General features: G+C 34.0%; 1 protein-coding gene across 2 annotated transcripts in view; it reads right to left on the reverse strand.

Annotated features, from left to right (window-relative positions):
- Positions 1–17,033, reverse strand: part of LOC6047792 — a 160,943-nt gene that overhangs the window by 20,943 nt on the left and 122,967 nt on the right. For both annotated transcript variants that reach the window (XM_038264993.1, XM_038264992.1), the window contains exons 6-7: positions 12,741–12,807; positions 12,229–12,675 (exon numbers count right to left, since the gene is read on the reverse strand). In XM_038264993.1, the coding sequence (XP_038120921.1) occupies positions 12,229–12,675; positions 12,741–12,807 (514 nt within the window). The remainder of the gene's footprint in view (positions 1–12,228; positions 12,676–12,740; positions 12,808–17,033) is intronic.

Here is a 17,033-nt window from a genome sequence, read left to right on the forward strand (position 1 = left end):
CGTCACCCTCTATTTGAGTGTAATGGTTTTTATACAAAATTTTAAGAAACTTTAGATGTCGAAAAATAAACACAAAAATTTCAATGTGTTAAAAGGTAAAAACTAATTGCCTTTGTTTGAAGCTATGAATTTTCAAAAAACAAATTTTAGGAATTTTATATCAATCAAAAAACACAGTCACAGAGAAGAGAAATATTGTTTTCAAAAATAAATTGAAACAAATAGTTTCAAAAGGAATCCATCCAAAAACAAGTTTGAAAAGGAGTCCATTTTCTAATCAGTTATACTATTTTTTCAGGAATGCAGGAAAATGCTGATACACTCAAACCCCGATGGTTTGACACCAACTGTTGTCAAACGAACGGGGTCACGTTTTAGTTTGACACCCCTTTTACACGGAGTTCACACACACTACCAAACGTTTGTTTTGATAGTGTGCGTGAGCGCCGTGTAAAAAGTGACAGTTCGTCACTTTTTAGTTTGACTTTGACCAACCAACGGGGTACAAACTAAAAAAGTGTCAAACGAAAAAGTGACCAACCACCGGGGGTTGAGTGTACAATGAAATTTAAGCTAGGTCAGATCAAATTCTGTTTAAAACGATAAAACAACACTCTGCTATTTTCAGTCAACATTAATCCTAAAACACATTTTCGTTACAACCTATCTGTATTGGAAAGATATAAATCGATTGAAATGGTTTAAAAATAATAAAACATTAATTTGAATATTCTTCAAAGAATTATATTGTGGTTGGATTTTTAAGCTGTTATATTTATTCAATCAATTACCATTATATTATTAAAACTCTTTGAAGCAATCGCTGAAAATTTAAGTAAACATATCAAAATGATGAAAAATTTGGAGGGGCGCCAAATTGATGCTTCGCCAAGGGCGCCGTGGACCCTAGGTACGGCTCTGCTTTCTCCATACCATGTTTTGAGATGGCTTCAAAGATTAAAAAACCTAATCAATAAAAAAAGTGATAAATTACATTTTCTTGTTCAGCTATCAAAAATGAATCAATTCGGATTGAATAGAAAGATCCCTCAAAATCAACATTTTTTATTAATTGAATCGATTTAAACTACTTTTGCTAATTATATTTGAAAAAAAAATATTAAAAACACATTTTCAGCTGTGAACTCATTTATTTAGAAAGTGTATTCAACCTTGTCTTCCTAATATATTGATATTTTTCGTTGAAAGCACAATTATTAACTTCTATTTTGGAACGTGGCTCAGCTATTCCGGGTTTTTTTAAAAAAAATTTGAAAATTTAGTTTTTGCCAAAATTGTCAAAAAATGCAATTTTTGATCCACCCTAATACTGGTAATCTGTCTAATAACCAAACAAAAAATACAAGTCTTGTTATTTTGGAACTCCCATGCCAAATTTGAGCCAAACCGGAGTACTTTTGATTTGGATCCTGCTGGTTTGACGTGAAATTGCTGCTTTATTAAAATTATATTTGACAAAATTAAAATATAAAGATTTCCTTATACAGTCATGCCTCGGTTTAGCACCGCGTATGGGGGATGCAACACCGAGGTGTGCATAACTGAAGCACAGAGTTTATGGGATTTTGGCTATATGGAAGACATTGGCTATAATCGAATGAAAAATCATGCAAACATAAAAAATAGTGTTTTGGAATCGGGATGATGGCAGCTATCCATTGCAATTGTAGTTACATGAAAATTTTCACAAAAATACGTATTTTTCCTGTATTTTGTGAATGCAATTTTTTACTCTAAAAAGCCTTAAATATTTGTCATTGCAATAAAGGAATCAAATGATCGTGCTTTAGTCATACATTTCGAATGTCATAAATTTTTTGAAAACACAGAAAACTTTCACAAATCCACTTTTTTCGAAAAAAAAAACTCAAAATTTCAGTTTGTTGCAATATGGGTATCAAATGATCGGGACTTTTTCATTCATATCGAATGTAATAACAATATTTTTAAAAAATTCTCAAAATTTTCACAAAACTACGTATTTTCAAAAAAAAACTCAAAATTTTAGTTGCTTAACAAATGATTGAATTTTTTTCAAACATTTCGATTGTAACAAATTTTGTAATTATTAGTATTTTTAAGAAAATACGTTGTTTTGTGAAAATTTTGAGTATTTTGAAAAAAATTGATAAAGCTTTCGAAATTTATTAAAATATCTCGATCATTTGAAAAATATATGAAATTTTGAGTATTGTTTCGAAAATAAGTAGTTTTGTACAAAAATTGAGTAATTTCAAAACATTGTGTTACAACTTTAGAAATGTATGTAAAAATCCTGAACGTTTGATATCCACATAGTAGAAAACTGAAATTTCCAGTGTTTTGTTTCGAAAATATGTAGTTTCGTGAAATTCTTGTTTATTTTCAAAAAATTATAATATATTCAAAATGTACGAAAAAATCCCAATCATTTGATACCCATTTAAAACAAAACTAAAAATTAAGTATTTTTTCGAAAATACTTAGTTTTGCATTTTTTTTAGTATTTTTAAAAATACGTAGTTTTTTAAAAAAAATGAGTAACTATTTAAAAAAATGTTTCATAACAATCGAAATGTATGAAAAAATCTCGATCGTTTGATACCCATATTGTGAAAAAATAAATTTTTGAGTTTTTTTATTTAAAAAAACACGTAGTTTTGTAAAAAAATAGTTTAAAAAAAATTATTTGATTCGAAATGTATGAAATATTTTGATCATTTAATACCAATATTGAAATAAAAATAATGTTGAGTATTTTTTTGAGAAATATTGCATTTTTACAATACAGGAAAAATACGTATTTTTGTGAAAATTTTCATGTAATTATAAGTGCAATCGATAGCTGACATCATCCCGATTCCAAGACATTGTATTCTATTTATGTTAGTATGATTTTGCATACGATTATAGCCAATGTATCCCATATAGCCAAAATCCCATAAGCTCTGTGCTTCAGTTAAACACTGAGTCGTGCTTAATAGGGGCATGAATGTACATCAAAATGGGTATAAAACGATTTGAAATTTGGTATGCATTTCCATTGTTTTCGGTATTAAATACAAAAATAAACAACAAAAAATTAAGACACACTACGACTACAGTGGCATTCGTGTCGTATTTCGAATTGTTCAATTCATGTTCAGTTTTTAAATATGTTCTTAAAGTCAATTATTTTTTTTACCTAATTTGATTTTTTTGTTAGATACTCGAATTTTTACAAGTGCAAATTATTCATATTTGAGTATTATCATGAATTACGGTATTTTGTGAAAATTTCTGCATTTTATCCCAAAACTCTGAAACAGTGAAAATGCATAAAAATGTCCCATCCTTTGATGCCCGTATTCAAAATTATGACAAAATTTATTATACAGTATTTGTTCTGTAATTTGAATATTTTTCAAAATAATCTCTAAAAAACAACATTTCATATCGTTTGATACCAATATTATAAATTATACAAATTTGAGTATTTTTCAAAAATAGAGAATTTTGCGATTTTTGAGTACTTTTGTAGAAACCACTGCCGTTATCATTATCAGTCCCGTCTTTCTCTTTTTTGAAAATTGAAGGCAATGATTTTTTTGAAAAAAAAAAAAATTAACTTGAATATAATTTTGTCAATACTGTAACTAAAATGTTGCGGTTCCCTACAATAAGTCTAAACATAAGCAAATATGAAGAATTACGGTTTCTTGAGAAATCGTGTAAAATAATTCAACATAAAATTTCTGAATACTTACAAAATTATATGGAGACTTGTATGGACGAACCAATGAAGCAAAAATGTAATTAAAAAATCAAGTGATATTTGACTACTGAATTCCGTTGAGAATTTCATTAAGGCATCCAATTTTCCTAAGTTAGAATATTCCGGGAAACAGAAAAATATTTTTTAAATCCCGTGAATTTGAAACAGTCTTGAAATCTATGTTTTTTTATATTTTTTATGTGTTACAAGCTTAAATTTAAGGAAATAATATGAATTTGTGATAGTCTACACTTCAATGTCACGAGGACGACACTTTTGATCAGCTTTGGAAAATCTTCAAAACTTCAAAACTTCAAATCTTCAAATCTTCAAATCTTCAAATCTTCAAATCTTCAAATCTTCAAATCTTCAAATCTTCAAATCTTTGAACATTTTCAACGTGGTTAATGCACGATCCTATAGTGTCAGAATACTTAAAAATAATGTTTCGTTCAAAAATTAAGACTGAAACATTCAATTCCTGCTTCAGGTCATTTTGTACACATTTTTGGCTTTCTCTACATTAAATAATAACCCTTTGCTGAATGGTTGATAGCCCCAAGCGAATGATTGATTTCAAAGCACAAAACTGCCAAAAACTATATTATGATTGGTTTTATCATCTCTCCCTGCCCCCAGGACTGCAATCAACCTCCAGACATCATTAAACAAATATTTACTTGAAAGAAGAGAAAGAGAGCCCTCCATCTGGTTCGCCGTGGGAATCCTCCCATAGTCAAGCCAACTCCATTAACCCGAGCTGCTACTGCAGACAACTCTATCAAGTTCTCCCCGCGGAGAATGGCATCCTAAAATGGCACGTTCCTGGCGGGGGTGAGACGACGCTGGTGCCCATTCTTCCGGAGTACATTTTCTACTCTGAACCGGGTATGGCGTCGGTCAAGGGTCAAATTTTACTGCGCAACATAAATCGTGCATTACTCGAGGTTTCTGAAAGAGACCACATATACGTTTTTTTAAGCGATGCAGTGGGTCAAAAGTATCGAGCTATAAATTTCAACAAGTAAGTTTGTGTTGCTTTAATTAAAATGCTTTATTTTTCTCTTTCAATAATTCCAAAGCGAAGCTCGTTTTGCCCCACCTTGCAAACGTGCAACAGGCATCAAATAACTCATCTCGCATGCAAACTATGTGGCGCACTAGGGCTTTCCTGGAACTCCAGCATGGAATGCAAAGCAGGAACTCAATTTGATGAACTCACCATCAGTTCCGTTAATTCTGCTGAAAAAGGCAGAGAGGTGATTTGAAGTCGTTACCTGTTACTTGGAGGCAGTGTACTTTGGGAAATCAATAATCGCATTCCTTTTATTTTTAAATAAAAGTTGCTTAATTTAAAAAATAAGGTGAATGACAGATTCTATTGTGGCTCGATTAGATTCCGTGTTTTTTCGGTGAAATTTAAGTATTTCTGTGGCAAAAGTGGTATCAATCGGTTCGTCTTAATGTGAACTGAAGAGGGATTGTGAAGTTTCCCAGAAAAAGCGAGATCTTTGTGATTTTTTGTCATTTTAAAGTTAGCCATATTTTGAATTTTGACGTTTGCACGAAATCAACGCGAGAGAAAATCCCCACGCAGAGAGCTACTGCTTCCTACAGTGTGCGTGTAGTAGTGTGGCTGTTTAGGTTCGGCGTTGTTGTGTGAGCCGGCACAGGCGGCCACGGCCAGGCGCTCGTTACATGTGTGAAGGATTTGTTCTACGGTTGAGGGAATTTTTGTTTGGAAGGTGTGCCAAGGAGGAAAGGAGTGTAACCCAACCTTAACCTAAGGTGACAGTTTTCGCGAGTGGTCAAAGACATTCAAATGTGTGTGATGAATGAAAGTGTTCATGGCCAACTAGGTTGGATTATGTTAAATTGATCATTTTTGAAGAAGATTGTTATAATACGGGTTCGGTTTGCCAATTTCACGCACAGAAATACGCAAAGTAATGGCATGTGTGAGAAGCTGGGGCCTTCGCGCGAGAGTTAAGTCGGTGTCGAGAAGCGAGAAAGTGAGAAGGCTACAAGCGACCCAAGCGGAGATGGTGTTGCGTGGCGTCGAGCAAAGGGGGTAGTGAAATTGATCGTGTGTGTTGTGTGTGTGTGTGTCAACGCACAACATCGAGCATCGAGCTACTGAATTCTTCGTCGCTCATGTATGTATGTATGTGAGCGGGAGCGAGGGAGAATGTAGGAGCGTCAACATCGGCTGGGCTGGTTGAGAGTGAGAGAGGATCACAAATAATAATGGTAATGGTCGAAAATCGTTACCATTCGGATCAGGTAAGCGCACTGTGCATACAACTGTATATGCCAGCATTGCTCTTCATATTTTAAGGTGAGTGTGTTTATTGTTATTTTTTTATTTTTTGATTTTAAAGTTTTGCTTGATAATTAGAAAATCAAATGAAAACAGCATAATCCTTGCGTAAAATTTGAATTCAAAATTTTAAATAATGTAATATTAATAACTTATCATATTACTAAAAACTGAAGCTATTTAATACTAATCTTTGTTCTATCATCAACAGAGAGCGAGTTGTGGCGCTTTAACCACGGCAAATAGTGTCCAGGGCATTTGTGGAAATACATTGTCCCATCCCCGAGGGTCCCGGAGCACCAAAACTTCTTAGCATGGTGCTCCCAACAATTAATTGCTCTTAAAAACAGGAACGTGAGCGGGGGATCCCCACGTTTCTTCCTCCCCTGTAGATTCAGAACTGTATTGCTGTTTGAACATTCGTGCTCAAACTCAATCCACTTCAACGAATCATCTTTGCGGTAAACTTTACGCAGTTGGCCTGGCCGCTTTAACGTTTTGTGATGCTTCAAGGCAATTTATTGCATTGGGGCACTGCAAATGTTAATAATGACAAGAGGATGCTAGGCGTTAATCAACCTAAGGCATTTTCCAGGATGCCCTCGAAAGACTGGCTGCGCTAGGGTTAGATTAGATTAGATTAGAAAAGTTGCTTAATTTAAAAAATTATATATTTTCCGACTTCAGTCCATAAGTCACCCTTAAAACACTTTATTTCTGTCCAATATTCCACCCAAAATTGCTTTCCTTTCCCAGAATCACAGTGCACTTTCAATCGCCATCATCGTAGCTTTACGGCAGCACAACCACCACCCACGCAACCGGACCACGTGGTTTCTTCGAGTTCGAGGCTATACCCACCTCAACCACCCTAATTAGTATGCACAACCAAAACAAGACACTTCGACCCTCGACACGCTGTACAGCCAAAGCGGGCTTCCATTTTAACTCGCGCCGTACGAAGCCTGTAAAACAATTTTTAAACAGGTCCCACTTTTTTGGTGTTTAACACACGGAGAAAAAAGAGTTCTTAAAATCGTGAACAAGCGTTCATGAAAATGGGAACCTCGAACAAAGTGTTCAAATTCCATGGTACGATTTTGAAAAACTAGCCATGAAATTTGAACACTTTGTTCGAGGTTCCCATTTTCATGAACGCTTGTTCACGATTTTGGGAACTCTTTTTTCTCCGTGACAACAGCCTACCTAACAAGTCTTTTCCGGGGATTGCTACTGGGGCATGGAGTTAACCCTCAGGTGACATATTTTAATATTTATCTGTTTTATTTCTAACATGTTGAAATCTGCAATTTATTTCGATTCAAAAAATTCGATTCAAAAAATTCTCCAATATTCAAAAAACTTGATAAGACCAATTGTGGCAAGTCTGGAAAAAACTTGTTTAATTTTGTAAAGACTCAAGAATTTACCTTGGTCGTGATACATTATTGTATTACAGAGTGTTAAAGTTGCATTTTAGGATACTGAAGAGTGGTTGAATAATTTGTTTGTTTGTTTTTATTATTGAGGTTTTACACAGTTTGTGCATTCGCCTCTTGAATAATTGATAAGTGAAAAACATTTGTGTTTAAAGTGGGAACATGACCAGAATCAGGAGTTATTCTTGAATTTGGCTAATTTTATGAAGAATTAAATTTTGTACTTTTTGCTGTTATCCATACAAAAGTGGTGGAAAAGAATTTTCTGATTGATTTAGTTTCTAAGGGTTAGGTATAGGGATTTGCTTAGGACAATTCTGAAAAAAATAGTCACAATCTAAAAAAAATATATCAATTTTAAATTAACTTATAAATTTTAATTTCTAAAAGAAAGACGTCCAAAACTCGTATTTTTTCTTTATTAGATATAGTTATGAGCTATTCCATGTCAAATAGAGAATCGATTTTACGGACCCTCCCCTATTTCAATGAAACTTTGTAGACATGTAATCCCACGCTTATGTAAGACATTTTTGTGTATATGGAGCCAATTTCACTCCATAATGGCAATTGGGAAGGGCGTAATTGTTTTAAATATTTTTGTATTTCGTAATTTAAAAATTGCTATATCTAGAAGCCATTGCATCGTACCAAAAAGTGATCAAAGACAAACTTGTAAAAAAATTTGACGGGCTTTCCGAAAAAAATACACTGAAAGAAAAATGCACGCCACTTTTATGAGATTTTTTGTTTTTGTTTAAGTTTAAAAGACAAATTTAAAGGTGAGCCCACGATTTTTTCTCGTTCAATTTTTTTGTGAAAATAGCCTAAGATGTTACAAAAAGACTCACGAAAAATGCAAGATGGAGCAACTCACCTTAAAAAAGACAAAAATCATTCACTAAAACTTTAAAAAAATTCAAAAACTTAATACGGGAATCGATTCTTCAGACAATTTTACAAAAAAGTCCCCACATTGACCACTGTCCTAAGTCCAATCCTTGTGAAGTTGCAGCGGTTTTAAAAATGAAAATGTTGAAAAAACGGATTTTTTGTGGTTTTTGACAATTTCTACATGACAGACTTGCTTTTTCAGTCTCGTAAATATTTTTACCGGAAAGCTTTTTGAATGTTTATTCAAATTTGTGATTGGAAAGTAAATATTTTTTTTTCTTAATTATGGTTAAAAAGTTCACATTTGTCGATTTATAATCACTGTCAGATTAATTTGGAGAAAAATTCCTAAATATTTTGTTTTTTTAATTGTGGAGAAAATTTTCTACAAAGCCATTTTAAAAACAAAGGAAGTTGGTCTAACTATTCTAAAGATAAAGTCTCTCAAATGAGCAATTCTCTACGAAATCGGACTTTTTTCTTAAATTTTAATTTTTGTATTTTTCAATCCGGCTGAAACTTTTTTGGTGCCTTCGGTATGCCCAAAGAAGCCTTTTTGCATCATTAGTTTGTCCAAATAATTTTCCATACAAATTTGGCAGCTGTCCATACAAAAATGATGTATGAAAATTCAAAAATCTGTATCTTTTGAAGGAATTTTTTGATCGATTTGGTGTCTTCGGCAAAGTTGTAGGTATGGATATGGACTACACTGAAAAAAATGATGCACGGTAAAAAAAAATTTGATGATTTTTTATTTAACTTTTTGTCACTAAAACTTGATTTGCAAAAAAAAAACACTATTTTGATTTTTTTTTATTTTTGGATATTAGAGGACATCAAATGCCAACTTTTCAGAAATTTCCAGGTTGTGCAAAAAAAATTTGACCGAGTTATGAAATCGAAAAATTCTTCGCAAAATTTTTTCAATTTTATTTTTCGATGTTAAATCAAATTTGCAATCAAAAAGTACCTCAGTAAAATTTTGATAAAGTACACCGTTTTCAAATTAAATCCATTTTTAGGTGACTTTTTTGAAAATAGTCGCAGTTTTTCATTTTTTTTAATAAGTGCACATGTTTGCCCACTTTTGAAAAAAATATTTTTGAAAAGCTGAAAAAATTCTCTATATTTTGCATTTTTGAATTTTGTTGATACGACCCTTAGTTGCTGAGATATTGCCATGCAAGTGTTTAAAAACAGGAAAATTGATGTTTTCTAAGTCCCACTCAAACAACCCACCATTTTCTAATGTCGATATCTCAGCAACTAATGGTCCGATTTTCAATGTTAACATATGAAACATTCGTGAAATTTTCCGATCTTTTCGAAAAAAATATTTTCAAAATTTTCAAATCAAGACTTACATTTTAAAAGGGCGTAATATTGGATGTTTGGAATTAAATTGTAAATGTGAGGAAGGCACCAACCACCTAAAGGTGGATTAAGAAACGTTTTTTTTTTTGTAAAGGGTATTCGAATCCATATTTCGTTCGAATAAATATTATCATGTCTCATTGAATGTTTTATATTGTAGTGTTGAGGAAATTATTCTTAAAATAGGAAAGGAGTTTTGTTGTTCTAGAATAATAGGAAAAGATATTTAGAAAAAGTTAGAAAAAGTCACTCAAGAATAATAGGAAAAAAGAGTACACGGAGAAAAATTAGTTCCCAAAATCGTGAGCAGTTGTTCATCAAATTGCGAAGGCTTATGAGAAATTCCAGCTCAAATCAGGATTTTTTCTGGTACTTTTGTACCCGACCCTCTCCGATTTCAATGAAACTTTGTAGACATGTTATCCTGGGCCTATACAAACCATTTTTGTGTATATGGAGCCAATAGTAATCGAAAATAACATTTGAGAAGGGTATAGGGTATTTAAATATTTTTGTAATTTAAAAATTACTGTATCTCGAAGCCGTTGCGTCGTATCAAAAAGTGGTTAAAGACAAAATTATAGGAAATTGGACGGGCTTTTTGAAAAAAATATACTGAAACAAAAATACACGCCGCATCAATGAGATTTTTTTATTTTTAAGTCTACAACTTAAATTTAAAGGTGATGTCACAATTTTGTTTCCTTGGGAAGATACAGCGGTTTAAAAAAAAATGTTGAAAAAACGGGTTTTTTGGTGGTTTTTGGCAATTTCTATATGAAAGACTTGGTTTTTCAGACTCGTAATTATTTTTACCGGAAAGCTCGTCTAATTTCCCATAACTTTGCCTTTGTCAGATTTCAATTGGATGTAAGGGCTTACAGATATAAGCTTAATTGCATTGCTAATAACTGAAAATAGAGTATCTTTTTCAGTGTGGTAGAAACCAGGACAGTAAATTTGCCTACGTAAATATAAAAACGATATAAAACAAAAAGCTGTCAAAGGCAAAATTATGGAAAATTGGACGAGCTTTCCGGTAAAAATATTAACGAGACAGAAAAACCAAGTCTGTCATATAGAAATTGCCAAAAACCACAAAAACCCGTTTTTTCAACATTTTTATTTTTAAAACCGCTGTATCTTCCCAAGGATTAGACATAGGACATGGACATGGTAAAAATGGAGACTTTTATGTAAAATTGTCTGGAGAATTGATCCCTTTTACTGGTTTTTAAAATTTTTGACGTTTAGACCACTTTTCAAAAAAACAGTTTTAGTAAATGATTTTTGTATTTTTTGCGAGAGACATACCATCCTGCATTTTTCGTCAGTCTTTGGGTAACATTTCAGGCTATTTCCTCAAAAATTTTGAAGAAAAAAAATCATGACATCATCTTTAAATTTAAGTTTTAGACTTAAAAATCAAAAAATCTCATTGATGTGGCGTGTATTTTTGTTTCAGTGTATTTTTTTCACAAAGCCCGTCCAATTTCCTACAAGTTTGTCTTTGACCACTTTTTGATACGACGCAACGGCTTCGAGATACAGTAATTTTTAAATTACAAAATACAAAAATATTTAAATACCTTACGCCCTCCTCAAATGTTATTTTTGAGTACTATCGGCTCCATATACACAAAAATGGTTTATATAGGACTAGGATAACATGTCTACAAAGTTTCATTGAAATCGAAGAGGGTCGGGTACAAAAGTACCAGAAAAATTCCTGATTTGAGCTGGAATTGCTCTTATGCATGATTTTGAGAGCTATTTTTTCTCTGAGTAGTTTCCCCACGGAGTTGCAATTTTATTTGGTGTCACCTTAGTGCACTTTGATATTTGGTATATTAATTGAAATTATATTAGTGATAAAACAATAATTTTGCCAATAATTAACAGCCCTTTCACTTGAGGGTTAACCGATCCCTGGCCTATTTTCCATCTCCCCCCCCCCCCACTCCTCCCAAACCAGGAGGAAGATAATTGAAATTGTTAATTGGATGCCACCTCCTCGAGCCAGGTCGTCGGTCGAAGCCAAAGTGGCTTTCCACACTGTTCTCCCCCCCCCCCCCTGCCTGCGTTTGCTGATGAAAATTTATGTTTATTTGTTTACCAAAGGAAAATGTTTCAATTTGGCAACCTCAACGGGCGAGTTAGCGCGCGTTCGAACGGAGCTTTCCCGAGGAGGATTTCCCAGGAAGTTATTAGCAGCGTGGGAGCAGGCGGTTCTGGTTCTGGGCGAGTTCTGGGAAATCAATTGGTGCGATGGTTGTTTGCTTGATTGCATAATTTCAGGCGGATAGATGGAACTTGTCACGATTGGGACAGAATTCAGTTGGCGGTTAAGTTCTGGGTTTGTCACTTCTTGACTTATTCAATAGTTATTTGAGGTTATTTGAATAATATTTGAACTAAATAAAACAAAGTTTTCATAAACTCACAGTTGACAAAGTGGTTCGCCGACGTCGCCATGTTCACATCGACCGGCATCAGGCTGGCCAGTTCGGCGGCGGCCGCGACCGCTGCCTCGCCGGAACTCGTGAGGAACTGGTGCCCATGGTTGCTACCCGTTCCGTTGTGCTGGTGGTGGTGCTGATGGTGACCGTTGCCGGCCATGGTCGCGGTCGATGGTGTCGTTATCGTCGAGTCGGCAGACAGTCCTCCCGTTCCCGAACCATTGGAATCCGTTGAACCGTTGGTTGGATGTTGGTGCTGGTGCTGGTGGCTGCTGTGATGAAGCAGATCGTTGCCATTGTTGAGGGCGTTGGAGGAGTTTGCGGAGTTGGCCACCGAGCCGGTGCTGCCGATGCCGTTCGTTGTGCTGCTGCCGTTGTGGTGGTTACCGTGGGCTGATGTGCCGTTGGACGAGCCGTTGCAACCGTTGGGAACTGGAGAATAAAATGGAATGACCACATTTAGTAAAAGGTGGCTAGCTTTGAAGATCGATTCTTACCGTGCTGGGCTGAGTTGAGGGCTTGCATTTCCCACATCTGCTCCTGTCTTATGTCGTCATGGTAATCCTGGAAGAATAATAAGAAATAAATAGAAATTAGCCAAGAATAGTTCTATTTTGACAAGATACAAATCATACAGACTTAAGGACAGTCCAGCCAAAAGCTTCTTTAAATATTCGAAAATATATAAATATTTATAAAGCAATTCCATTTGAAAGGAGCCTAAACCAAAAAAATAGTTCTCCGATCGGACTCAATTTATTTCTGGGGGTTCCTTGGCAAATATAATTAGACCCGTATTTTTTTGTTTGGCCACTAGGGTGACCTACATCGTGCTAGGGTGGTACAAAAAATAGCAATTTTCGTCATTTTTCGCAAAAACCACTTTTTTCAAAAAATCATATCTCCGCGTCATTTCATCCGATTTTAGCTGTCTCAGACGCAAAAGAAAGATGATTATTTTGGCTATTTGGAAAAATAGTAAGAAGTTTCAAAAATCTAGCTCAACATTTAAAAAAGTCGTATGAAAACTTAAAATGGCGTTTTGACCGTTGCTGGACCAATGAGCCTATGTCTTAAAATATTTTTATCGCATTCCTCGGAAATGTCGAACCGTACGTTTCTGAGATATGATTTTTTGAAAATAAAAACTGAGTTTTTCGACGCGCAACGAGCAAAAACACGAAAATGACGAAATCGGCAAAAAATCTACTTTTGCCTTCCTTACTGAGGTAAGGCTATAATCCTGCTCTGAAAATGAACTTTTTATTAAAAGCTCCTAGACCCACCTTCATGTATACATATCGACTCAGAATCGAAAACTGAACAAATGTCTGTGTGTGTGTATGTATGTATGTGACCAAAATTCTCACATAGTTTTCTCAGCACTGGCTGAACCGATATTGATCGAACCAGTTGCATTCGACTTGGTTTAAGGTCCCATACATCGCTATTGAATTGTTTGAAGTTTCGATAAGTAGTTCAAAAGTTATGTATAAAAACGTGTTTTCGCAAATATCCGGATCTCAATTATATGCACGTAAACGATGTCCGGATCCATCATCCGACCCATCGTTGGTTAGGTAATTGAAAGGCCTTTCCAATGAGTCAAAATTATTGAAGATCTGGCAAGCCTGCCTCGAGCTATGACCACTTAAGTGAAATTTATGTACTTTTTTGAAGCCGGATCTCACAGAAATGTATGTAAGCTATGTCCGGATCCATCATCCGACCCATCGTTGATTAGGTAATGGAAAGGCCTTTCCAATGAGTCCAAAACATTGAAGATCTGGCAACCCTGTCTTGAGTTATGACCACTTAGGTGATATTTATGTACTTTTTTGAAGCCGGATCTCACCTAAATGTATGTAAACTATGTCCGGATCCATCATCCGACCCATCGTTGGTTAGGTAATTGAAAGGCCTTTCCAATGAGTCAAAATTATTGAAGATCTGGCAAGCCTGCCTCGAGTTATTACCACATAAGTTATATCTGTGTTTTTTCTGGAACTAAAAAAAGCTGAAATGTGTGTCCAAACCACTCATATTACCCATTTTTGGTAAAAAGTGAGGAAGGCATCAACCACATAGGTGGATTAGGTTATTTTTTCACTAAAACTGCGATAACATAAAAATTTCAGCGATGACCTATACATGTTAGGGTACCAAAAGTTGCGTGTTTTAATTAAAAAAATGTTGGTACCCAAATAATTTTCGCAAAAACCAAAAATGACGAAAATTTTTCGAACCAACCTAGCACGAGATGCGAGGATTGAGACAAGCTAAAACTTTTATCACTACAAGTCCTTCAATTGTTCCCAATATCGTGAACAAGCGTTCATGAAAATGGGAACCTCGAACAATGTGATCAAATTTGAAAAACGTACCATGAAATTTGAACACTTTGTTCGTGGTTTCCATTTTCATGAACGCTTGTTCACGATTTTGGGAACTCATTTTTCTCCGTGTAGATAATTGTTGCCATCACAATTGTTTTTGTGGCAAGATTTTTTTTAAACAAAATATGAAAATATGTGATTTCTTTTTCAAAAATAATTCAAACTAGAAATTATTATGAAGTGTCATTAAATTTCATTATGAAAATCATGTTATGGCCTATCTACAATCACTTAGCTTAGAATAGTTAAGTAAAGTTAAACTTAGAAAATGTACACAACTTACGATCGTCATCCACAATCAACTTAGAAAATTTGCTGGGCTGATATACGTTGCTATGCAGTTGTTTGTTTACCTTTGATATGGAAACGTCAACTTACCGTAGATTTTGAAATTTTCCAAACCATACGTCAAGTTTCTAATTTTATTCCTTTTCATTGTAGAAGATCAGATTCATTTCCATTGATTCAAACTCCTAAGCTAAGTGAAATTTTCTAAGTTAAGTGATTGTAGATAGGCCATTAATTTGAGAGTGTCCAAACAAATTCAATTAGGGAGAGTTCATTTATTACGTAACGCAGTTCAGGGGGTCGGAGGCTGTTTTACGCTCCATAATTTTTTTTTAAATTTGTGTGGAATTTTTTTAATGAAGGGAGAGGGTGGTTGAAATTTTTTTTAACGGAATCCATTACGTAATAAAAGAACGCTCCCTTATCAATTATGCCACCACTAAAATTAATGGGATACATACATGTAAAAACCGCAAAATTTCATATTCCAGAAAATTCACTAAATTCACAAAAAGATGATTTTCAATCACTCCTGAAAGTTTCATGAAGATATTTTGTGACTGAACTGAGTAAGAGACGATTTAAGTTCACAAATGTTTCATTTCCAAAGCGAACTGTCAAAATTTATGAACGTTTTTGCTCTGAACACTGCGTTGATTTACGGATGCCACGATATCCCAACACTGCTTTGACCAAATCGGCTCATAATTTTGGTGAGGACTCGTTGAACCGGTCCTGTGTGCATGACGAATCCCGATTTTGAAATTTTGCTTGTTTCAAATTACAAAATTGATTGTTTACATGAAAAACATAACAATATTTTTATCTAAAGTTAAGTTTTTGAAAATTGGCCTTCTTCGACAAAACTCAGTTTGAATCCATACCATTTATTTTATATTCAATTCGGATTTTTTAATTTGAAAAAAAAACATCAGGATCAACCTGGTTTAAAGTACCTTAAAAAACAAGTTTTATTGGTATAATGTTAGCCGAATTGACAAACTTCAAAATGTGTCCATATTACCCCACAAAAGGTGTCTGAATTGCTTCAGAGAGGGTATCCAAATTATTCAAAACTTTCCAAGATATTTGAAAATTCATCAATATATGGAATGAAAAAATCGAGAATCATAATTTTGTACCTAATTTATAGTCTTTTAAAAACCTTATAAATGAGTTCATGAGTTATGATGCAATGAAAACAATATTTTGAATTTTAAAATAATTCTAATTTAAAAAGGAAGAATTTTTGATTCTTTTTGTCGTAGAAATGAGGAACGATAATTGAGGAAAAAGGACAACTTTTGGTTTGATTAAAAATTAGAGTGGTTCATGATTAGGGTGATTTTGAAAATACAAATTTCCAGGAAAATTTCTGGGATTTTTTTCTGTCTTCTGAAAAATATTTTGGGCTTGCTAATTGTTGCGACGAGAATCACGAGTCTGTTTATCTCTGGAGGCTAAGTGGGTATAAAACCTTAGCAACCAGTTATTAGTACTAGATTCATTTGCCAACTGTGAAGATATGTATTAGAACAACACAAAGTAACCAAAAAGAAGAAAACTAAAATATGATCCGGGAAGCCGAGGCCAATTGAGATTTATTAAAAAGGCAGTTTAAAACTGAATAATTGTAAGTTTACCAAACAAATTGAATTGTCCAAATCTAATAAAATAAACATAGTTTTAGCTGATCTACCACAACAATTGGAGTTTGATCTGCTCAAAGAAATTCAGCCCAATTACGCCTTCTCAAATCTCAACACTAATTTAGGCAACATTGTCGATGGCAGCAACCAACATTTACTCCTTCTACGACCAAATTTAGAGTTAGCATTAGGGTGCTAAGAAAAAATGGTGCCCTGCTCTACATGCGGAAATCATGTTTTTTTTTATTATTTTAAGCATCTGTGTAAATTTTAAGCGAAATTTTTTAAGGTTAATCCATTGTTACTCGAGCCTTAAGTTTGTGAAAAATTGTTTTTAATACAAAAATGCCATTTTTAAATCGCTAATAACTTTTCAGGATCGAGATTTACAGTTTTGGCATGCTAAACAACATGCTGAACATTAAATTTCCAAATAAATAAAACATCATCCTTGTGT

This window comes from Culex quinquefasciatus, chromosome 3, assembly GCF_015732765.1.
Source record: "Culex quinquefasciatus strain JHB chromosome 3, VPISU_Cqui_1.0_pri_paternal, whole genome shotgun sequence".
In the NCBI taxonomy this organism is placed as follows: Eukaryota; Metazoa; Arthropoda; class Insecta; order Diptera; family Culicidae; genus Culex; species Culex quinquefasciatus.